The sequence below is a fragment of the Triturus cristatus genome, chromosome 1_1 (genome assembly GCF_964204655.1).
Source record: "Triturus cristatus chromosome 1_1, aTriCri1.1, whole genome shotgun sequence".
Taxonomy (NCBI): domain Eukaryota; kingdom Metazoa; phylum Chordata; class Amphibia; order Caudata; family Salamandridae; genus Triturus; species Triturus cristatus.
The window spans coordinates 143,889,476-143,914,360 of NC_140579.1; the positions used below are offsets into that span (position 1 = coordinate 143,889,476).

At 48.7% G+C, this 24,885-nt stretch overlaps 1 protein-coding gene across 1 annotated transcript in view; it reads right to left on the bottom strand.

The window, feature by feature from the left end:
- Positions 1-1,827: 1,827 nt before the first annotated feature.
- KIFC1 (kinesin family member C1) overlaps positions 1,828-24,885 on the bottom strand; it is a 149,537-nt gene continuing 126,479 nt past the window's right edge. The window contains exons 16-17 of the mRNA XM_085623557.1: positions 2,160-2,235; positions 1,828-2,025 (exon numbers count right to left, since the gene is read on the bottom strand). Coding sequence (XP_085479683.1) covers positions 1,966-2,025; positions 2,160-2,235 — 136 coding nt within the window. The 3' untranslated portion in view covers positions 1,828-1,965. The remainder of the gene's footprint in view (positions 2,026-2,159; positions 2,236-24,885) is intronic.

Genomic DNA, 24,885 nt, shown 5'->3' on the forward strand with positions numbered 1-24,885 from the left:
GAGGTATGACTTGGCCTGTGACAAGGATAAGAGGTTATTTTCCAAGAGGGTGGTTGAGGAGCAAGAAAGTGAGTGTGAAATCGTCCTGCAGGGAATTAACGGGACATAATATGGCGGAGTGCCGAGTAATAATCAATAATAAAGCAGTCGAGAAGGCCCTTTATTGCAATGAATAGGTCTCGCATTTGATTATAAATGACAATGCCTTTTATTTATGTTTTAAAACCCAAAACATAAACAAAAGGCATTGTCATTTACAGAGCGTGAATGCGAGACCTATTGCATTGCAAATGCTTGTTTTACATTCGAGTCAATCCTATAACTTAGTTTGTAACTGTTTTTTTCAAGTTACATTTCCATCCACCTTGTTTCTTTTGAACTGAAAACAAAGCAACAAACAAAAAAAAATTCAGAAAAGGAGGCAGGATGGGGACGTTTTAGGAAGTCTCCTTCAGACAAGACTGGCGATTTTACACTCAGTCTAACATCAGTCCGGGTCTGCGCATACAGCCACTCAGACGCACACTCGAGTTACACTCAGTCTAACCCGAGTCCAGGTCTGCACATACAACCACTCAGTCCGGGTTTGCGCACACAGCCACTCAGATGCACACTCGAGAGCTACACTCCGTCTAACAGCAGTCCAGGTCTGCGCATACAGCCACTCAGGCACACTCGAGAGTTACACTCAGTCTAACACCAGTCCAGGTCTGCGCATACAGCTGCTCAGACCTACACTCAGTCTAACATCAGTCCAGGTCTGCGCATACAGCCACTCAGATGCACACTCGAGAGCTACACTCAGTCTAACACCAGTCCAGGTCTGCGCATACAGCTGCTCAGACCTACACTCAGTCTAACATCAGTCCAGGTCTGCGCATACAGCCACTCAGATGCACACTCGAGAGCTACACTCAGTCTAACACCAGTCCAGGTCTGCGCATACAGCCCCTAAGACGCACACTCAATAACTATACTGAAGAGTTAGGAACCCTCTGACAGACACAAACATACATCAAGGCAGTGGGTGTCCAACGCAGGCAGGTGTTTACCCAAACTGCCAGAGATGCGAACTCTGGGCTACACAGGGCTATGAACACAGATATGGATCCACAGGTACATTGAGTCATTAGGTGTCCAAGGCAGGCCCAAGTTTACGTGCACCGCAACTCACTTAGAGCTATACTATACTCTGGGATATGAACTATCCGATGGAGACAAAGGTATTGGTGGGTGTCCAATCAATCAACCAGGATTCATAAAGTGTTGCCAGTCACCGGTGAGGGTATCCAGGCACAGAGCCTTGCTGTTGTAGATGGAATTAGTTGGACAGTCAAGTCTGGAGTCTCTTTCTGAATTCCTGAAGAGAGGGTGAGGTCCGGAGGTTGAGGGGATAGACTCTTCCAGGAATTCGCAGCGAGGTAGAAGGAGGAGCAGCCCCAGGTTTATGCACACTGCCACTCGCTCAAATATGCAGTAAGGACTATGCACAGGGAGGCACACGCGGCAATGGTGAGGCGATGGGTGTCCAAAGCAGGTATATATCGAATTGCTTTTGTAGTTATAGGTGCAGTGTGATCATCCGTAACATCACTGCTGAAGTCATACTGTCATGGCTTCTACCCCTCACGAGGATTTCAATGTTGTCATGTGTAAAGTAATACGTAATGTAGGGGGAAAGTTTAAGTTATGGTTTGCACTGCGAATCATAACTGACAAACGCCAATTGTTTTATACATTTGAGTCAGACCTATAACTTCGTTTTTAACAGTTTTTCCAGGTTACATCTCCATTCACCTGCATATCCCAGCAAAGCGGGACGAACCGTTAACGTAAAAAATACTTCTAAAATGATTTATTGATACACATAAATATACACAAAAAGAGGGAAGGTATAAAGTTACAAAGGGTCTATTTTACATACATATTTACACCAATTACTTTACAAAACTAAGATGTGACCAGTTATACAGCATCTTTAAGCTTCCGGTTGGCTTGGGCGGTTCCAATCACGCATTCATTGACCTGGAAGACAAGTAACCAGTTAGAAGAGCGAATGATAGACATTTACGTCACAGAAAAGAGCCCGCTGGGCAACAACAAAATTATTAGCACTCCCACCTAGTGTCTAGACCAGTCTTATGACAGATTGTACTTACTTTACTTGCAAACCGAAGAGAGTTGAGGGACTCTGAGAAGTTCTCATCCAGTGGGGAGACATTAACGAACATCAACCTTGACAAAAGGAAAAAGCAGACAGTCAGAGCCATACCATTTGTGAATGTCTTACTACACAGCATTGGTACATGCTTGACTGATAGATTTCTGCCACACTTGGGGCTGAGCCACCAAAAATCACACAAATAGCCCATTTAAATCTATACCATCCACAAAGGCTTCCGGAACAAATGGCTGAGTCCTGTATTAATCAGCTCCCCGACATCCCCTGAACCAGGGAGCTTAACAGACCGATACTTGTCACCGAGCCACAGAACAGAGAATTGAGGCAGATCTCTGGATATCCAGGGCCCCAGTATGAGAACCCAACCATCTCTAGTTCAGAAAACTCCTGTCCGCCACGGGATGGTTTCTTGCTGAAGACCTGAAATACCAGTGACCGAAATACCGGATAAACACTTTATCCGTAGTCGACTCACCCTTATCGTTTAATGCATGGGTGGAGGGTGACATAGGAATGTAAGCAATAGGTTCATTTGACTCCAGCAGAAATCTATTGATGGGTAAATAGTCACATTTCACATAAAACAGTGACTACGTACAAGTTCATCCTCCAGTCCCATTTCCCTCCCAACCATATTCAAATAGTCACAATACTCCTAACCTAAAGGGGCAAAGGACTTCCTGCTCATCACCTGCCATGTACTGTAGGACTAATACACACACCACCATTGATATCCCTCTGAAGTGGTGAAGACAAGTCTCGACCACCGTGACCTCCTAGAATCGGTGTGATGAAGTGCCATCTTTCTTGCATGGTATGCCCCCACTTTTTGCTGAATGTACTTTGACTGAGTGTGCCCTGGACTCCTGCCAATCAGGTGCCCAGGGCCTATGTTCCTTCCCTAAAACACAAAACCCAAATTGGCAAACCCTGGCCACATATCAGCCCCTGATAAATGGTACCATAGGTACAGCCCTTGCAGGCTGGGTGCCTGGGTACAAGACAAAACAGAGTCGACATGGCACACATCCCTGTGTGCCATGCCCACCACCTGCACTGCTATGGCATACATCAGCCACCCCTCTAGCTGGGTGCCCTATACCAGTGGTGTGGGCGCAGGAGCCCTGTGCCCCTACAGTACCCAGGACCATTCCTGGGCACTGTAAGTGCAGTTCTGCCATTTAAGAGTACATGGTGCTGAGAGCTCGTCAAACACGAACTCCACAGCACCATAATGGCAAGACTGAGAAGTTTGGTATCAAACTTCTCAGCACATTAAACCCACACTGATGCCAGTGTGGGATTTAATGTACCAAGCACCCCAGAGGGCATCTTAGAGATGCCCCCTTAAAACCTAACCTACAATCCACGTCTGTTCTGAGGCTGCCTAGTCTGCCACACAGCAGACATGTTGCTGGACCCCTGGGTAGGAGAGCCCCAGCTCTCCTGGGTCTGCAACAATGCACATCCTGGGCGAGGTGCTACATCTCCTCTCCCAGGATGGGCAGGGGGAAGCTTCAAAGGCATGCCGCCTCTGTGAGCTTCCCCAGGCCACTGCAACCCCCCACTCTGGCAGGAAACTTGGCCGGAAACTCCAAACAAGGACAGGGGATGTGCCAGCCTGCCAACCCCACCCCTCAGGTGGGGGAGGCGAGGTGAAGGTGAAGCACATCTCCGGGCTCTCGCCATCTTGAAGATGAAAAGCCCTGCCCAATCAGGACTAGGCTACTGCCCCCCTCCCACAAGAGAGAGGCAGGATAGGGGTTGTACCCACCCCAGGAGAGGGACCCATTGGTCCCTGCCCTTCACCTACCTGTAACGCCCCTAAATCTAGTATTTAGGAGCACCCTGAACCTCCCTTCCCCAGATTCCAGATTCCGAAATCCGAAGAAGAGCTAGAAGAAAGAAGACCTGCCCTGCAGCTGCTAAGAAGAGGAAGACACCAACTGCTTTGGCCCCAGCCCTACCGGCCTGTCGACCCTCGAACCTGCTCCTGCTCCAACCCGGCATCTCTTGTGGCCAGCAAATTCACAAACCCCGGAGGACCTGGCTACCTTTTGACTCTAAACCCCTGGGATTCCCATGAGTAGAGGCTCTACTCAAAATCTACTTCTAATCCCTGGCAGCAGCCCGGAACCGCGAACCCTTCACACTCTGCACCTGCCAAGCCTGGCCTGTGCCGGAGTGAACAAAGACCACGAGGACAAACCCACGGCGACTGTGACCCCGAGTCCGGCACCCAAGGACTTCCCTTGACACTCCTGAAGAAGCCTGCAGCCTCAGAACTAGGTCCCCCCCCCAACCGTGATCAACAGAGGGTAAGATTTCCTGACACCAAAAGGCACCCCTGCACCCCGCGGCCCCCTGTGCCCAATCCCAGGGTACCTACCTATCCTCCAACTACCCAACTGACCTCTCGAAGTGGTGGTGGCACCTGAAGAATCTTCGTCCCCGAGCTTGCAGTCTTTTTCTAAACCGGAGCTTTCCCATTGAAATCAATTGAGCGCCCGAAGGCTCAAAATCACCCTGACCCACCCGCCCGAGTGGCCCTGGCAGTGCAACCTCTACACCCATCTACTTCCCCATTTGCCCTGAGCAAGTGACCAGAAGCCCAGCTCCCACAGCCGCGTGGCCTACTAGTCAGCAGCCACCAACCAAGGCCCCCCCTACCTCTCATAGGATAACATTGGGCCTAACTCTCTCTGCACCCGGCCGCCCCTGTGCCGCTGAGGGTGAACCAACTGTACCTACCCGACACTGGGAGACCCCCGAGTCTTTGCCCAGAACCTTAACTCTGCCAGTCGAGTACTTACCTTTACACCAATAACCCAATTTTCTCCATAGGGTAACATTGACTGGTTTCTTCTGAAATTTCTTCTAAGTGTGGAGTTTTCAAATCTTAAAATATTCACCAAAAATCAGCCGAGTAACGAAAATGAAAATACTCACCTGCTATTAGGTGAGCTCCCAGTGCTGTATCTTGGTGCCCAGCACTGACTCTGAAAAATACTTACAACTGTACTTACCTGTAACCCAATTTTCTCCCATAGGAAATCATTGACTGTTTTTCTGTGAAATTTCTTGTCAATTTCTGCAAACTTTAAATATTCCTTAAAAATCGTATAACTTCTGAAAACGTAATTACTTACCTGTTTTGGATAAAGGTCCCAGTACTGAGTCTAGGTACCCAGTACTGGATTACAAAAGTAACGAGAACATACTATACCTGCAACTTGAAGTTTCTTACATAGGGAATCATTGACTGTTTTCTATGAAATAGTGTCAACTTTTAAAATAGCAAAATATCGTCTAAAATTCATAACAGTAATTAATTCGACTTTTATCACTTGATTCCAAGTACTGACCCAGGACTGAATCTAGGATCCAGTCCTGGAATCCCAAAAATAATCCTAAAAGTAATCTGTTGCAAATAACTTGAAACTTCCATTGAACTCAATGCATTATTGTGTTTAAAATTGTGTTGCCTATTGCAACCACTTGTAACTTTTTACAAAAATCAATTGCATATTGCAAAAGTATTTATATAAAGCATCTCGTTCTGAGAAAGTATATTTTAATACCTATTGTTGGTTCTAAAATAAAACAAGCATATATTTATTTATATATAAACCATTGGCCTTGAGTTCAGTTATTGAGTGTGTGAGACCATTTGCTGACTGAGTGTGTGCAACAAATGCTTTACACTGTCCTCTGATACTGCCTTTCTGCTCGACCAAGCTACCACTTTAGAGAGTAAGGTTATATCTAACTCTAACCTCTGCCAAACCTCTGGGGACTGTGGACTCTGTACACCCTGTACCTATTTGGGAACAGTATATACAGAGCCACTTTCTCACAATCGGACACTGCATATTTCGAGAACACCTCAACCATTGTTTCATATTATCAACGTTAATTATCTCTAAAATCTGGAAGTAACTTCTGCCCATTCTACGGGTTTTAACTCCCAGATTGTGATGGCAGAGTTCACCCTGATTGGCAAGCCCACTATCTTTTTAAGACACTTGCACTGCTTTCTGATAAAATGTCAACATTCGGCATCACCACCATATGGTTAAAGCGCTACCCTCCTCCCATCTCGATCTGTGGACCCAGTGTAGGAAAGTGTCCTTTTTTGCATGGTTAGCCCCCCCCCCACACTTTTTGCCTGATTTCTGATGCACTTTGACTGAAAGTGCACTGGGTTCCTGCTAATCAGGTTCCCAGTGCCGGTGTTCTTTCCCAAAACTGTACTTTTGTTTCCATAATTGGCACACCTCTGGCTTACATACAAGTCCCCTGTAAAAGGTACCAGTGGTACCAAGGTCCTTGTGACCAGAGTGTCTCAAAAGACTGCAGCATTTATTGTGCCACCCTCAGAGACCCCTCACCTAACACATATACACTGCCATTGCAGTCTGTGTTTGGTGCAGACAAAAAACTTAAGAGTGGACATGGCACACATCCCCATGTACTATGCTTACAAACACTGCCTGTGGCATAGGTACACAGCCCTAAGGCAGGGTTCACTATACCACATATGAGGGCATAGCTGCATGAGTAATATGCCCCTACAGTGTCTGTGCCATTCTCAGACATTGTCAGTGCAGTGAAGCCATATTGAGTACATAGGCAGCTTGTCATTATGAACTCCGCAGCTCTATGGTGGCTTTACTGAATGCTAAGAAGTTTGGTACTAAACTTCTCAGCATATTCAACCCAACTGATGCCAGTGACTGATTTATTACAAAATGTACTCCGAGGGAATCTTAGAGATGCCCCCTGAAGAATGCCCCAACTTCCTAGTGTACAGCTGACTGGTCTGCTCCAGCCTGCCATACAAGCCTGTTTCAGGTGGAAGTGCTTCACACCTACCCCCAAGCAGGAACAGCATTCAGGGCGCTGAGCCTCAAAGGCTTCCTGCCCTTTGTTATGCTAGCCAGGGCCTCTCCAGCTAGTGGAGATGCCCGCCCCCTTGACCAAGCCCCACTTTTGGCGGCAAGGTCAGAGGAAAAATATTAGTCAGGAGAGGTGTGTCCCCTCTCAGCCAGGACGACCCCTAAGGTGACACCCTCCTTAGAAAATCCTCCATGTTGGAATGAAGGATTTTAGCCAATCAGGTTAGTGGATACCCTGACCCCAAAGGGAGAGACAATCAAAGGGTGTAGTCACCCTAAAGGTAAGTAGCCCATTGGCTACTACATGCCACTACCTGTAATGCCCCTAAATTCTGTATTTAGGGGCAACCCTGAACTTTGATCCTCAGATTCCTGCAACCTAAGAGGAAGGGCAAAGAAGATGCTGAGCAGCCAGGCCTGAAAACGACTACTGATTTTCCCCCCGCCCTACCGGCCTGTCTCCCACTTAAAGAGTCAGCAAAGAAGACAACACCTGTCCTGCAGACAGCTACTTCCATAAGCCTGAGGAAGACTGCCTGCACTTCAACAAAGACAAGTCCTCTCAAGGACAGCAGCTCTGTGTACAAGAACCAAACTCCAAATACTCCGGATTTAGCTGGAACCGCAACTCTTGCCCACTCTGCACCAGACACCCACGGCCCTAGTCTGAGTGGCTCACCTGCCCAGTGAAGTCTCCACAGCAATCCTGACCTTTAAACCATAGGTGGCTGTCCTCTCCTGGACTCCACAAAGATGCCTGCAGCCTCATCACAAATGGTCCCCCTGACTGCGTCAGGCAAAGAAGTTCTGACGTCCAAAGGCACCCCTGCATCACCAGCCCCCTGACCTTGGGGAGCCCAGCCAACGGTGCCTAGGCATCCACCAACACCTCTACTTACCCCCCCAGCTTTTGGGCCCCTTCCTACAGCCTACTTGTCTGAGCCTGCAGCCTCTTTGTGTGGCCAGATTCCCCACTCACTTGCATTGGGCTGATTTGCACTCTGTACCACTGGTGGTATATGCTTGGTGCTGCCTTGTGCCCCCACACCCTGCCCCCGTGCTTGCCTAAAGCCCCGGGGGCTGTGCCCTGAAACCGTCAACCAGCACCTCTGTGGGTGCCCTCGGTCTCCTTTAAGTAACATTGGGCTCCGTGACCTCTGCACCTGGCAGTCCCAGTGCCGCTGGTGATGCAGTACCAACCTTGATCTGACCCTTGCCTAGTGTTGGTCTAAACCCCCGAAGACTGGATGTCCAAGTCAAGTACTAACCTGTAAATGTGCAAAAATGTTTTCCTTCCATAGTATTGCATTGCATTTCTTGATACCTTCATGAAGTGTCTTTTACATTGCTAAGTTACTGCTACTGTTGATTGACAGCACAAAGTATTTTCAGTATCACTGTAAAGTATTCTTATTGATTTTGCAAACACTTTCCTACTGTCCCCGAAAAGTATTGCTATTTTAAACTGGTATTTACCTGCAACCAAGTTTCTTTTGGTTTTAAAATGAAGTAACAAACTAATATTTTTATAACAAAACAACTGGTCTTGGATTCAGTCTTTGAGTGTGTGGAATTATTTCTTGCCCAAGTGTGTACAACAAATGCTTAACACATCCCTCTGATAAGCCGAACTGCTCAACCACACTACTATTATCTACTTTAACCTCTGTATAGCCTCTGGGGAGCCACTGGAATCTGACCACACTATACCTTACTTTGCCAATGATTTTACTGTCCTAAAAAGATGCTCAATAGACTTTTCTGTACAATATTGTAAAACATTTTGCCAATGGTAGGTGTATACCGTTTTCGTAGAGGGCCAACAAGATCACTTTACATTTTTCAGGAGGAAAGTCAAAAGCTATCAACTGGTGCCGCTCACTCTCCACGCAGGGAGTTGTAAAGTTGACAGGTTTGGGTAGAGGACCCTCCCCTGCTGCTATAACAGAAGATCCTCCCACAGGGGCAGCCTGAATGGAGATTGATGCTTCTTCTCAGAAACTCGGGATATTAAACTTTCCATGCCCAGTCCGGAGCGCCAAAAATGACTGGGACCGGTTGCTCTTGATCTTCTTGAGCACTCTGAGCAAAAGCGGTATGATTGGAAAAGCGTGCAGGAGGCCTGATCTACACTCGCAACAAAAAAGTCTCCGAGCGAGAGCCATATTGGAAATACCAACATGTAATACTGCTGACATTGTGCGTTCTCTTCTGAGGCAAATAGATCTAACCAAGGCTCTCCCCACCGCTGAAAGACTCCTGGTGCCACCTCAGAATGGAGAAACCACAGGGCTGGGTCTGGTGGCTTAGTGGACTAATGAGTGCACTGTAGGGGGCTGTGTTCAACCTCATGGTCACATGTACAAATCCCAGTGGGTCCACTCAGCATTTCATCCTTCTGAGTTTGATAAAATAAGTACCAATGAGTTGGGTAATAATATCCGTTATTCAGTGCCAAGATGCCTATGGGTGAACATGCGCTTTACAAATACACATCTAATGGGATCGGATAGGCATCGTGGGCAGAGTCAGTCAGTTCAGGGAACCTGCCAGGTGTTGAACCACTAGGGTTATGCCCTGTTCCAGCCTTGTCCAGAGACGCAGGGCCTCTTGACAAAATGTCCACGACCGCACCCACCCTGCTTTTTGCAGTATCACATGGCAGTGGTGTTGTTCGTAAACACTTGCACTAACTTCCCATCGACAGTTGGAAGAAATGCTTTCAACACTAGTCTGATCGCCTCAAGCTCCAGCAGGTTGCTATGGAGTCCGAATACCGCCGGAGACCGGATTCCTCTGATCTCCACTTTTCCCAGATGGCAGTCCCATCCCAGGAGTGACTCATCCATCACTACTGTCAGATCTGGTTAGGGAAGGAAGAGTAGTCTGCTTATGACCCAATCACAGTTCGTAGGCTACAACGGCAGGTCCTTTGCAGTTCCACCCAAGATCTGGACCATGTCGGAGAAATTTCCCGGATGCTGCGCTCACTAGAACTTCAGGTCCCACTGCAGAGGCCACATATGCCACCTGACCTGATTCACTAACAGGATGCAGGAAGCCATGAGGCCCAGCAGCCTCAGTCATTCTCACAGAAATCCAGGAAAAAGACTGTAACAGTATCATAACCTGAATATCCTGGACTCGCTGCTTGACAGGATAAACCCGAAACTGCACTGTGTCCAGAACAGCTAAGATGAAAGGGAGCATATGACAGGGAGTCAGGTGCGACTTAGGCACATTGATAGTGAACCCCAGCGAATGCAGACGGTCCGCCATAGTCTGGAGGGGGGCGACGACAGTGAGGCGAGGCCACCTTCCACAGCCCATCGTAGAGGTAGGGGAAGACAAATCCCTACCTGCACAGATGAGCTGCAATCACGCCATCACCTTGATGAACATCCGAGGGGAGCTGTAACTTCCTCTCGGAGCAAGTTCAGATGATCCTCCGCCAGCCGTTCTTGAGATGGCAGCAAGGGAGGTGGGAAAGATAGGAAAGGAAGGGAGTTACCCTTCCGAACGATCTGCAAGAACCATTTGTCCGATGTTATGGACTGTCATGGGAAAAGATGTTGAATTCTCCCTCCAACTCGGCATCCATGGTTTTGCAGAATCAAACTACGTCTGAATGCCTGCAGCTGCCAGTGGGTTGGTGGGGGCAGACTTCTGGCTACCATTCCTATGGGGTTGTAATGCACTGCCTCCAAGTCCCTGCACAACGTGGGAAGCCTGCGCAGGATGGTGGCCAGAATATGGTTGGCGAGGCAGCTCACCCCTTCTGTAGCCATGAAAGGGGCAAAAGGAAGACTGAGGGCAAGGTGTCACTGAGAGGCCGAAGGACTTCACCGTAGCCCTAGAGTCCTTGAAGCGCTCCAGTGCCGAGGCTGCCTACTCTCCAAGGAGAAGAGTCCCATCGAAGGACATGTCCATTAGGCTGGCCTGGACATCCCCATAAAAGTCAGATGTTCTCAACCAGGAATAGCGCATTAAGGCCACAATCAAGGAAACTGCTCTGCCCTGCGAGTCAGTTGTATCCAAACCACACCTAATGGTGAACTTTGCTGCATCTCTCCAGTCCTTCACTGCTTGGGAGAGGATGGCCCTGGCCTCCTCCGGGACCAGCGGCAGCAGTCGTGCAACAGTTTCCCATATGGAATGGGAGTAACGGCCCAAAAGGCATGCAGTGTTCATGGACCACAATGCCAGGCTAGCAGAAAAAACATCTCACGTGTCCAGCCTCTTGGATTCCTGTTCGGGGGGGGGGGAGGGGGGGGGGGAGGGGGGGGGGGCTGAAGGGAACGTGCCATGGGATGTTAAGGCTTGAACTACCAAGTTCTCAGGAATAGGGTGTTGGCTGAGGAAACTAGGATCACCTGGTTCTGGGCGATGGCGCCAGGCAGTTGTACTGTTCACAGGAGCCCCTGTGCTAGGCTTGGACCAAGTTCCTAAAAGGACATCCATTAGTGCTTTGTTATAGGGCAAAAGGGGTTCAGGTGAAGAAGCACCTCATTCAAGAGGTTGGTCTTGACCGCCACAGAGAGTCAAGGACCTGCGCTGCCCTCTTCACCACAATTGCATACGATGTTCCCTCCTTTATAACCACAGCAGGTGGGGAAAGCAAACCAGTATCTGGAGAGGTGTCCAGTCCACTGGCTTCTGCTCGTTCCTCATGCCAGTCCAAATTCTCATTAGAAGTGTATAACTGGTGTTCTCCCACTCATCTACCATGCCTATATGCTTCAATGAAGGCTCAGACAATGACCTGGAACCACTGGGCTCCACCAGCATCGATTGATGCTGTTCCAACTCAAAGTTGTCAGGAATCAGAACGGACTGACCCTGTAGATGGGCGCCAGGAGCATCGGCGTTAGAACCGGCTCTGGAGAAGGACGTGTTGGCACAAACGGCGCTGATCCAGATCCATGAGACCCCACCGGTGCCAAGGCAGGCGCCATCTGCACAGAACCTAATGGGACCTCCTCTAACCCCAAGGGGTTCAAAGACATGCAGGAGGGGGTCGGCCCGCTCGAATACTGTGCATATGGCCGCATTAAACTCTATCAGAGCGGGGTCGCTCAAGCTCCTGGAAATGGGAGGAGGTGCGGAGTTAGACCAGTCAACGGTTCCTCACTTGTCTCTTCAATCCTCGAGAGACTAGGCGCGGTTGAAGTATGTTTCAGACTTCTTCCTCTTCTTATGCTTCTTCCCAGTGTCTCCTGAGGACCTCGAGTGAGAAGAGGAGGACTTGGGGCTCCTGCAGCGATTCAGCGACCTTTTTTTTCTCTCCTTAATTGGGACCAGGAACTCCTCAGAGTCGCACTAAACTACATTGACTGTTGAGCCGCAAGTAGCTTTAAGGACTACTTCCTCAAAGCCTTTGGCACCATGGACCGGCAGCCTAAGCACGACTTAGAGTGATGGTTGTGCTCGAGACACCATAAGCACACAAGCTGCAGGTGAGTAACAGATATGGCCCGGTGGCAGGCACCACAAGGCTTAAGCCCTACCTTTCTAGATGACATCTCGACACACAAATAAAAAATCTTCGCCATAACATTGAAAAATAGTCTGTCAAAAAGACAGCTGTGGCTCTTCATAACAGCACTAACTGGCGTAGAAAGAAAAGAACTGACGTCCGTTGGCCTGTGTGGCACCGCAACGTCAATTTCGGCACCGACAACACCGCACAGAACCGAACTAAGCCACCTGATAGCGCACAAGGCTACTACTCACACAAACGTTTCTGGATCCAGTCTGCCTCTTGGGAAATTCAAAAGTAAGGAATCTGCAGCCAGAAGTCTATCAGATGAGAACTAAGTGCCAACTGCATATAATGAATAAAGAAAAAACACACACAATCACGACTGATCGTATGTTGAAATGAAGGAGTTGTGGTGAAAGAAACACCATAAACCCTTTTATCACTGCAACAAAAAGGCAGGTGTTCTGAGATCTACTTTTTCTTGACCACAATAACGTGTCTTACTGCCAGGTCAACGGGGACCCATTATTTACTGATCTCCCTCCTAACCATTCACCTATGATTCTCAGTTGGGCCGCCATGTAATTTGAGAAATGTAGGGAATCCCAATCTTCTTGGTTTCCTGGATTAGTTAAACTTGGAATCTTCCTCCACCACACAAAACCGATCAAAACCACCTTCTGAAGTTTGTCAATGGTTCTGAAATAAATGTAATAATCTGGGTTTAAGACATTCCAACAGCTGCACTGCTGTCCAGGCGGAAAATGGACATTTTACAATCCAAGATCTTCTCTAATCTCTTGAAATAGCACCAGGATGTTGGTGGCATACCATATGCCCAAGATGAAATCCAGTCACGTTTGATATTTAATCGGGCTAATCGGGCTTCACCAACTGCGAAAGGCACTCCTCACTTTATTTACATCTTTTAAACCTGCAGCACATGAATTAGCAGTATTTCAGCTTTATCTAGATTCATGTTCTATCCAGGTAATGGAAGGAGTCCTTCCGGACTCGGTGGAGAGGGTAGGTCGTGACATGGTACTCGAAAGGAAGACGCCCTCTTAATCTAGAGGAAGTCACATTCGTGTACAACCCACCGAGTACTGTTGATACCTGGATATTGACTGACTAGGGTAGCTCCCGGTACCAACAGGTATTCAATACATAGATTGATCATTAACCCCAACCAACCAGGTTGTGTAATGTAGATAGTTTATAGTTAACATACCCGCCTAGGTCCTGAAGAATCGCGAGTATAACTTACTCATTGCGAGAAACATGTTGACCCAGTATTGCAATATACATACCACTTGAATAGGAGACATTACACTCACACAAGTGCTCTGTATACACGTTTTTAACTAAGGTAGGAAGCCATCTGAATAAAATTTACCTCAAATAGGCATTCCTTACCCTATTTTAATATCACTTATCTTTATCTACATTCATTTGGCCCCATACCCGCACTTCATCTATACGGCAGTCGGATTGAAGATCTCCGCCAAAGAGCCCCTTTTTAGGGAGCCCGTCGGGCATTGCACCGCCGGCCCGACGAGGAGCAGCCCAAATGATGAAGCATGACACCTGCAAGGGTGTGTGAGGGCATTTATATCCGACATAAGGATTTTCCACACTGACTGTACGGTGTGTTTTATCCTCCTAAAGCCTCTTGCGTTTACACTACTCTGTCTCCTTCTTCTCTGAGGAACTATAGGAACATTTTTTGCTATTACTATCCAGGTAATGCCCATCTTTCCAATATAACCCTCATAGGTGGGATCCCTCACTCAGGGTCTTTTAGGGATAATGTGATCTCACGTTCTAAGTCTAAAAAAAAAAAGCCACTGACATTTGTCTATGCGTATGCTTATGGCTTTGGGTTCAATTAACAAGAACAAAAATAGAGAGAAACCAGACCTCTGTCTAGTCACCCTAGGTAGAAATAGTGATGAAACAAATGACTCCTCTACCTATATTCTAGCCATAAGCTCCAGAATATCTTGCCATTCCCATCCCCATATAGGGCATCACACAAGCTGGATCTTCTAGCCTCTGACCAATGTAATCAAGGACAAACATTTTCTTTCTTTTTGGCTTTTTAATTAGCTAGCCACCAAATGATATCAAATGTCTGTCTTTCCTCAATAAACACAAACCGAATCCTCATCAGTGAGTAATGCGATCAATCCTACTAGCCTATTTCCCAATACCTTCATACAGATTTTAATATCTACTTTTAATGGAATTCTGAGCCAGGAAGTGCTATTATGCCCTGGAGGTGCCTGGACCAGCAGGATATTTTTGTCACCAACCTTGTGGGGTCCTGAATGGCTGAGCAGGAGAGCTGAGTGGCTTCTGTAGGAAGCTGTCTCTCTATGCAGTGTACTAAAAAGAAGTACACTGAGCAGAGTCCAGTGGGTCCCCAATTTGCTTACAGAGGCTAAAGTAGATAATACTAATGCTCTGTTTTGTGGTAGTGCGGGCAAGCAGTTAGGGTTATCAGAGGGTAGTGTTAAGCCTTTGTTGTACTCGCAGAGGAAATAAATAAGACATACGCTCAAAGAATAAACCCGAGAACATTTATTTCTATATATATTTTCAAACCATACTAAGTTCAAAGGTAAGTTATGTATTTGTTATGAATTTAAGGATAAGCAAATAGTTCAAAGTTGTGTGCAATTACGCACCATGCAATCCTATGGGAGGAAAAAGCATGTAGGTAAAGCACACAGCATAGACAGTTTCAGGGGTTCACGTTCCGGGTTTGGAGTAGCACGAAGCCAAGGCCCAATGAATGTTTTACCAACAGTTAGTTGGGTGCATCCCAAATTCCGCCAGAAGCCGGGTGTTGGTAACTAGCACGCTAAGGGCGAAGGGGGACCTCCAAAGACAGGCTTCACAGAGGGACTTGTAGGCAAGTCCGGGGGCTCCCAAATGGGGGCTGGTGTCGCAAGGGCCTTGGGAGCATGGGGAGGACAGTTGGTTGAATATGCTACTTACCAGTATGCATCTGTTCTTGGCATGTAGGGCTGCTGACATTCATATCTGTGCATAGATCGCCGCCTAGTGTTGGGTCCGGATGATTGCACATTGTTGTCCTGGAAGAGTCTTCGAAGTATCCTGAGATGGGTGACTCCTCCCCTGGACCACAGTGCGCATGGGCATCCTCTCCATCCCCAGATTGTTTTTCGCCATTGTGGCAGTGATGGAGTAGATACAGGAAGTGATGACCATGCTATACAGTAATTCTGAGAGCTGCAGCTGCGACAGGCGCCGGGGAGGAGGGTGGGCGATATGAATGTCAGCAGCCCTACATGCCAACAGATGATGCATACTGGTAAGTAGCATATTCAGTTCGAGGCATGTGGGCTGCTGAATTCATATCTGTGCATAGAATACACAGCAGTACCTCCTATTAGCGGCGGCTACCCGTGCCAGCTGCAGCAGTCTGAAAAAGAGTTTTGAGGACAGCCTGTCCTACAGCTGCCTGCTGTTTTGAGTGTACATCTACACAGTAGTGTTTGGTAAATGTATGTATAGTGGACCATGTGGCTGCTCTACATATTTCCTGTAAAGGAATGTTTCCCAGGAAGGCCATGGACGCCCCTAACTTTCGTGTTGAGTGGGCTCGTGGTGGAATCGTTAATGTGCGTTTAGCTTTTTGATAACAAATTTGGATACATTTAACGATCCATCTGGCTATACCTGCTTTGGAAATGGCGTTGCCTTTGTGTTGTGGAGAGAAGGCAACAAAGAGTTGTTTAGTCTTCCTAAAGTTTTGAGTTCTGTCAATATAGTACATGAGGGCCCTCTTTACATCTAGTGTGTGGAGCATCCTCTCAGCGACATTTTGTGGGTTTTGAAAGAAAACGGGCAGTTCAATGGTTTGGTTCATGTGGAACTGCGATATTACTTTAGGCATGAATTTGGGGTTGGTACGTAGTACGACCCGGTTTGCGTGAACTTGTATAAATGGCTCCTGAATGGTTAGTGCCTGGAGTTCACTAACTCTTCTTAAGGAAGTGATGGCAACCAGGAAAGCCACTTTCCAGGTGAGGAATTGAATCTCACAAGAATGGAGAGGTTCAAAGGGTGGACCCATTAGTCTGGTGAGGACCAAGTTGAGGTTCCACACCGGTGCTGGGGGGTGCCTTGGGGGAATCACCCGTTTAAGTCCTTCCAAGAAGGCTTTGATGGCAGGCACTGTGAATAAAGAGAGGTGCTGCCTGTTTTGGAGGTAGGCTGCTATTGCTGTTAAATGGACACGTATTGAGGTGTATGCCAGATTGCATCGGTATAGGTGTAATAGATAGCAGATTATGTTCTGAATAGATGCGTCTAGCGGGTTAATGTGATTGGTGTTGCAATAGATGACAAACCTCTTCCATTTGGCTGCATAGCAAGCTCTGGTAGTGGGTCTCTTAGCTTCCTTAATGATCTCCATACAGTCAGGTGTCAGGTTTAGGTAGCCAAACTCTAAGACTTCAGGAGCCAGATTGCCAGGTTCAGCTGTTGCGGATCTGGGTGTTGAATTTCTCCATGGTTCTGGGTCAAAAGCGCGGGTTTGATCAGCGGCCTTTGATGCGGCACCACGGAAAGTTCCAGAAAGGTGGTGTACCATGGCTGGCGTGCCCATGTTGGAGCAACCAGGATGAGTGTCAGTGAGTGCTGTCGCAGTTTGCGTGCCACCAGCGGTATCAATGGCTCTGGGGGAAAAGCGTACGCAAATCTGCCGGACCAGTTCATCCATATCGCATTGCCCTGCGACTGTGGATGTGGGAACCTGGCGGCAAAGCTTTGGCATTTTGCGTTTTCCCTTGTGGCGAATAGATCTATCTCTGGATGACCCCACTGCTGGAAGTACGGTTGGAGTACTGATGGGTGTAACTCCCACTCGTGCATCTGGTGGCTGTGTCTGCTGAGCAGATCCGCCATCTGGTTGTCTTTGCCTGGGAGGTATTCCGCCATGAGGAATATGTTCCTCTGAATGGCCCACTTCCACATGCTCTGAGCCAGATGAGACAACTGTGGAGAGTGTGTTCCTCCCTGCTTTTGTATGTAGTACATGGCAGTCATGTTGTCCGTCCGGATCAACACGACTTTGTTGCACAGGTGTACTTTGAATGCTTTCATTGCCAGGAAGATTGCCATCAGTTCCAGAAGGTTGATGTGCATCTTCTTTTGTTGTGTAGTCCATAGTCCCTGAACTGTGTAATTGAGTACATGAGCTCCCCATCCCTGGAGAGACGCGTCCGCTGTCAGTATTATTTGTGGAACAGGCTCTTGGAACGGTCGGCCCTTGCAAAGGTTTTGTGGATTCCACCAATGCAGAGAGTTGTATGCCCGACCGCTCACCAACACTAGGTCTTTCAACTGTCCTTGAGCCTGATTCCACTGACGTGCTAGGCACTCCTGAAGCGGGCGCATATGTAGTCTCGCGTGTGGGACTATGAAGATGCAGGAGGCCATCATGCCTATTAACTGCATGAACACTCGCGCCGGAAGGGAGTGTTGAGGTTTGAATTTTGAGATCAGCAGTTGTATGCTGTTGATTCTCACTAAAGTTGGCTGAGCTGTGGCAGCCAGAGTGTTGATTGTCGCGCCTAAGTACTGTTGTACGTGCGCAGGTTGGAGACTTGATTTTGGGTAATTTAGTGAGAATCCCAGATTGTGAAGAAGGTGAATGGTGTGGGACATGTGGGTGGCACATTGTTGTGCTGACTTGGCCTGAACTAGCCAGTCGTCCAAATAAGGGAAGACGTGAATATTTTGCCTTCGCAGATGTGCGGCCACTGTCGCCAGGCACTTGGTAAAGACCCTGGGTGCTGTCGTTACTCCGAAGGGGAGAACTTTGAACTGATAGTGATTCCCTTGAATGGTGAATCGGAGGTATTTTCTGTGTGAAGGGTGTATTGGTATGTGGAAGTATGCATCCTTCAGGTCTAGCGTAGCTAGGAAATCCCCCTGACTGAGTAGTGGGAGAACCTGTTGGAGGGTGAGCATATGGAAATGCTCCGATAGTATATATAGGTTTAGGGGTCGCAGGTCTAGGATAGGTCTGAGCGAGCCGTCCTTTTTTGGGATCAAGAAGTACAGAGAGTACACCCCTGTGCCCTGCTGGGCGATGGGCACTACTTCTATGGCTCCTTTTGCGAGCATAGCAAGCACTTCTTGCTGGAGTAAATCTAAGTGTTCGGCTGACATAGGACGGTGCTTTGGTGGTATGTTGGGTGTAGTGGAGGTTAGTTCTAGACAGTACCCATGTTGAATGATGTCCCTGACCCACCTGTCCGTGGTGATGTTTTTCCATGCAGGCAGGAACAGCTGGAGTCGTCCCCCGACAGGTGTTAAGTGGTCGGGGGGTAGGGAGAGGGCGTCACTGTTTGTTTTTTGGGGAGGACCTGGTGTTGCCATATCCACGTCCCCTGCCCTTGGTGCTGGATCCACGATATCCACCCCTGTTGTTTTTGTCGTAGGTGGTTTGTGTGCCACCTTTAGCATACTGTTGTTGTGACCCCTGACCCCTTGACGTTGCCCTATTTCCAGTGCGACGAAAGGAGCCACTACGAAATTGTTGGGTTTGTAGCGCCCCCATAGATTTGGCAGTATCTGTGTCCTTTTTTATTTTCTCTAGGGTAGTGTCAACGTCTGGGCCAAATAAAAATTCCGGGTTAACCGGTAAGTTGAGGATATTGTTTTGGATCTCGGGTTTGAAGCCTGAGATGCGTAACCAGGCATGGCGTCGCAGCATGACACTTGTGTTTATTGCCCTGGCCGCTGTGTCCGCTGCGTCTAGGGCGCATTTTATGGACGCATTAGTGAGGAGTTGTCCTTCTCTAATGAGGAGTTCGGCTGACTCTTTTTACTCCTCCGGTAGGTGTTGGAGCAGTGACTCCAGCGTGTCATAATGTGACCGGTCATAACGTGCCAGGAGTGCCTGTGTATTGGCAAAGCGCAGGATATTGGCTGCTTGCGCTGCAACACGTTTGCCCGATGTTTCAAGGACCTTTGACTCTTTGTCTGGGGGAGGAGCATCACCAGTTGTCTGTGAGTGTGCTCTTTTACGAGCGTTGGCAACCACCATAGAGTCTAATGGCAATTGACCCCTAATGTATTTAGGGTCACCAGGTGCAGGCTTAGATTTCTTTTCAATCCTGGGGTTTAACACCCGGGCTTTTGTGGTGTCCTTGAAAATGTCTTTGGCTGGCTTCAGAACCCCTTTAAGCATGGGCAGAGTCTTGACAGTCCTTTCTGAAGACGCGAAAGTGTCAAGCAGGAAGTCCTCCTCAATGGCGTCAGAATGTAGCTCCACCCCATGATGAGCAGCAGCCCGTTCGATAAGGGCATTAAATGCGGCCGTGTCCTCTGTAGGAGACGTTTTAATGTTGTAGAGTTGCGCATCCTGAGTATGTGGCATGACACTTTGGTCTGTGAGGTCATCCCATGCCTGATCAGGATCTTGCGTTTCATCAGGATCTGCGTCCCCGGGGTAGATGGTATCATCCCCACCATATTCCTGCATCGGGTCCGATTCAGAAGGGGTAGGAGAAAAGGACTGCGGATCCAGTTGGAGGGGATGGAAGTGTTCTTGCAGCACTGGTTCCTGCTCCGCCGGTAGCTTGCGTTGGAGGGGAATTTTGTATGGCACCTCTTCCCTGACTGGCGTGATTTTGCGCTTGTGGAGCATGAGCCTGCCAGTGTCGGCGTCGATAAATTGTGGCCCTGAAGAGTCTTGTTCTGTTAGGCCAGAGGTGGTGGACTGTGTGTGGAGGACACGTGTCCGAATTTGAAAGAGTTTCGGGGCCGATGTCGGCGGCAGCCCAAAGGTAATGTTGGTGGGCTCCGAGTGCGCTCTACAGGGTGAGGTAGTGTCGGGACCCGAGGTAGCGTGGAGGGCTGCCCGGTCCCGGATACGTTGTAGAGATGCAGAGACCTGTTGCACAGCAAACTGAGATGGTGGTTTGGTGGGCAGCTTGGTAGTAGGCGTCGAGGCCGACCCCGACTTTTTTGTCGGAAGGGGGGTCACTGGTTTGAAGGGATGCATCGATAGACGACGTAGTCGAGGACTTCTTCGGCATCGGTGCTTTAGGCGTCGACGTAGCCGAGGCGGCCATTTTGACTGCGGAGGTTGCAGGCTTCGGTGTCGGCGCCGAAGGTGTCGGTGCCTTGTGGTGCCCGAGGGCGCGCTTCTTTTGTGCGTCGACCGCGTCTGCTGCGGTGAGCTCGGCGCCGAAGTCTTTCTGTACGCGTTCGGAGCCGACGACTTTCTTCGGCGCCGGGGCAGTGGTCTGTTTCGACGCCTTTGATCCGACCACCAACAGTTTCGCTTTCGATTTTGAAGGGACTGGAGCGATGGATGTGGCAGGGTTTAACAACCCGGTCGTCTTGGGTAATATTGGCTCTTGCATAGTGTCCGATGCCAGGCCGGAAGGCGGGGCCGAGGAACCATGGATTAGGTCTTGGGTAAGGCCCGAAGACGATCCCTCGACCGGAGCCTGACGACTAATTTCGGCCTCCGTTTCGACGGATAGGCCTAGCTCCTCGGGAGAGCTGTCTTCTTCAGCCCCATAGGCTTCGTCGAAGTCCCCTACCTCGTCGACTGCTTCTTCACGTCGAAAGAGCTCTTAGTCATCTTCGTCCGATCGGGAACCATGCTCTGAAGCGGGGCTAGATAGTATTTCTTCCACGCTCTCGGCGTCCTCGGTGCTGAATATGTTGGTGGGTGCGGGCGCTGCCTGCTGCGCCTCGAGCCTCGCTGCCCGTCGGTTCCGTAGAGTTTTCTTGGATCGGAACCGCGCGCAGGCCATGCATTTCGATTCGTTGTGATCCGGCGAGAGACATTTGTTACAGACCGGGTGGACGTCGATGTGAGGGTACTTGGCGTGGCACAACGGACACCTCTTGAACGGAGTTCTCGATTCCATCGTCGGGGGGAGACATATGACCTCCCAGAGCACGGGTACCTCTTCGTGGTCGTTTGCTGCGCCGGTCAGGCCGGGGAGTTGCAGTCGGCAGACCGGACTGTGCGGTTTGGATGCCCTAGACTACAAGGGAGTAGCTCCTCACCTCCGATGGAGTTCTTGCCGATTTGCTAAGACTGGCAGTCTTCTAGTGTTCTAAGGAGCTACACAGCAGCAGGACATGACAGTTCACCTTGACTGTCGAGTTTTGAAGCAGCAAGCAGGGTTTTGCACCAAATGTTAGGAGGCACTCCATTCTCTGGTTCAGCAGCTCTTCTTTGTACTCTTTGTCTGGGTTGAGGGGTGCCACCCAAATACTTAATTTAGGTCTGCTAAGGGGAGTACCAGGTAGTAGCTAATGGGCTGTCTACCTGTAGGTGTCTACACCCTCTATACAACTACTTCCTGTGGGAAGTGGGCATAACCCTGACCCTAATAGGCTAATTCTCTCCAACACAAGATGGAGGATTCTGAAAAGTGGGATCCACATCAGCTGCCCCACCTTAGGAGTGGTACTGGCTAGGTGTGGGCACACCTCCTAATCTTACTAATTTTCCCGCCAGTGCTGCCAAAAAGTTGATTCAGGACGGGGGGGGGGGGTTGCATCTTTAACTAACTGGAAAGGCCTGGGTCGCATTTCAAAGGCAGCATGGCCGTTGAAGATTCCTGCCCTAGAACGCAATTCCTGCCGTGACGATGTGTGAACACCTCCACCCAGAGCAGGCTTTGCTCCCGGCCTCCGATAGCGATTGCTCTCACCTCAGGAGGCCAAAACCATGTCTAGTGGGGGCAGGATGGTCAAGACCAGTCAGCCAGGACCCTGGGAGTTGGTACGGTTTCAGGGGGTATCTCTAAGGTACCCTCTGCGTGCATTTATTAATAAATCCGACTCTGGCATCAGTGCGGGTTTATGAAGAGGAGACGTTTGGTACCAAACATCTTGGGGTACAGTGAAGCCATCATTGAGCTGGGGAACTCACAATACGAGTTTCCAGTCCATGTACCCTTTATGGCTTCCTTACACACTTACAATATCTAAGAATGAACTTCGATATTGCAGGGTCATATCTGCTCAGGCAGATATGTCCGCACATGCTTTGAGGCGTAGGTGTGGCTTACCTATATCTCATGCAGTGTCTGTAGGCATGGCATCCTGAGTGGCGTGCCATGTTGACTCTTTGGTTTTGTCTGCACCAAGACAAGGCAATGGCAGTTTGCATGATCTTGGTGAGGGGTCCCTAGGGTGGCACAATTGGTGCTGCAGCCCTAGTGGACCCTCTTCAGTCCCATGCCCTAGGTACCAGGGGTACCACTTACTAGGGACTTACAGGGGGGCTGAAGTCATGACAATTGTGGAACAATGGTACAGTTTTGGGAAAGAGCTCTTGCACTGGGAACCTATTTATCTGGGACCCAATGCACTTAGAGTGGAAATTACAAGAGGTATCCGGCAAAAAAGTGGGGGTAACCATGTCAAGAAGAGCCACTTTCCTACAGCTTCTTATTTTGAGTTGGCGCAGGAAGTCTTCGATCAATGGGGTACATACCCTAGATAGATCTAATCGCTACCATGGAGCGTACCTTGTGAACAATACTGTGAACTGGAATTTCCTTCAAAGCTCCTGTTAGGAGACCAGTTCTGTAGGACCGACTCCTGTAGACATTTCTACCACTACCATACGTTTTAGGGAACATCAGGACAGACCAGGCCCAAGTCATTTTCACTGACCTGGACTGGTATTTGTCCACTGATCAGGCTTCCACTTCGGATGTAACAAGGCAGGGTCTGGCATCAGTCTACATATCTAAGCATGATATAGCAGGAGCAACTAAATCCATTTGATTTGCTGACCACGGTGGGGAGGTCATCCTTGAGTCAAAAAGCTCATCCATAAAGCGAAAAATCTACTACTTGGTGTGGTGCTTAAAACTTAGACCTCTTTCAATCCAAATGTTGATGTTCTTTTGTTAGCCCTGCAGGGCTTTGGGGTAGGTATAGTGAAAAGATATTTATCAAACCCTTTGGCCTTTTTGTCTTTTTTGTTGTAAACCAACTTTGTTTGTCCCTGGTTCTGACACTGCTCTCTACGATTCTTGATGCTGCTGTCTTCCTCATTGTGATTACGTTAGCATGAGTGAACTACATGTACTCTGTACAACACCTCCCATATACTTTCTGGACAATAATAATAATAATAATAATAATAATACAGACACTTGTAGAGCGCAACAGCTATCTCAAACAGAGGTGTCCCGGCGCTAAAGCGATCAGCAGTACACAGATGGAAAACCAAAAAGCCAAGCCTTGGACCCATTATTCTGCCCTAAAGAGCCAGGCCTTCACAATTTTCCTAAAAAGAGGCTCTGCCTCAATGTTGCGGAAGTCACTTGGCAAGGAGTTCCACACTTTAGCAGCCCAGAACGTGAAGGATCTGCACCCCAGGCGGGATTTTTTAAAGCGGGGCGTGCAGAGCAGCTTTTGTGAGTTGGATCTTAGAGATCTCATCTGCTTATAGCTGCGGAGTCTTTGTTTCAAGTAGCTGGGACAGTTACCATGCGTGGCTCGGAATGCAAGCGTCAGAACCTTGAACTTGATCCTTTTGGCCACAGGTAACCAATGAAGCTCTTTTAAATGCAGAGAGACATGATGGCGGAAAGTAACACGCCTAAACAGTCCCGCAGCCGCATTTTGTAACGTCTGAAGGCGTTAGATAAGGTACTTTGGCAGGCCCAAATAAAGGCGGTTAGAATAGTCCAGTCACCATGGCATGAACTATGATTTTTCGGCACTCCTCTGGCAACAGATGCAGAAATTTCCGCAAATTTCTTAGTTTATTGAAGTAGGTAGCTGTCACCTGCCATATCTGTGCCGAGAATGAGAGATCCGCCTCCCACTTCACACCCAGATTTTTTATGCAGTCAGCAGGGGAGGGAGGAGGTCCCATTTCCGCTGGCCACCAGAGATCCGGTGCTGGAGGTGACTCTTTCCCGAAGAACATCACCTCTGTCTTTCCTGCGTTGAGTTTGTTTGTTATTCTTCATCCACAATGTGATATCTCTCAGGCAGCTCTTAAAACTCCTGAAGAAGTCCTCTGTCTGCCCTTTAAAAGAAAAGACCAACTGGGTGTAGTCGGCCTACGAAATCGCTTCTACCCCCCAGTTGGCTATTAGAGAGAACAGTGGAGCCAGGTAGAGATTAAACAGGGGAGAACTCAGCGCTGACCCCTTAGGGACTCCACACCAGAGCTATTTCGGTTTAGACACAAAGGGTTGCAGCGCAACCTTCTGTGATCGATTACTTAAGTAGGAGTTCAGCCAGGCCAGTACCGTACCCCCTACGCCCATTTCTTGCAGTCTGAG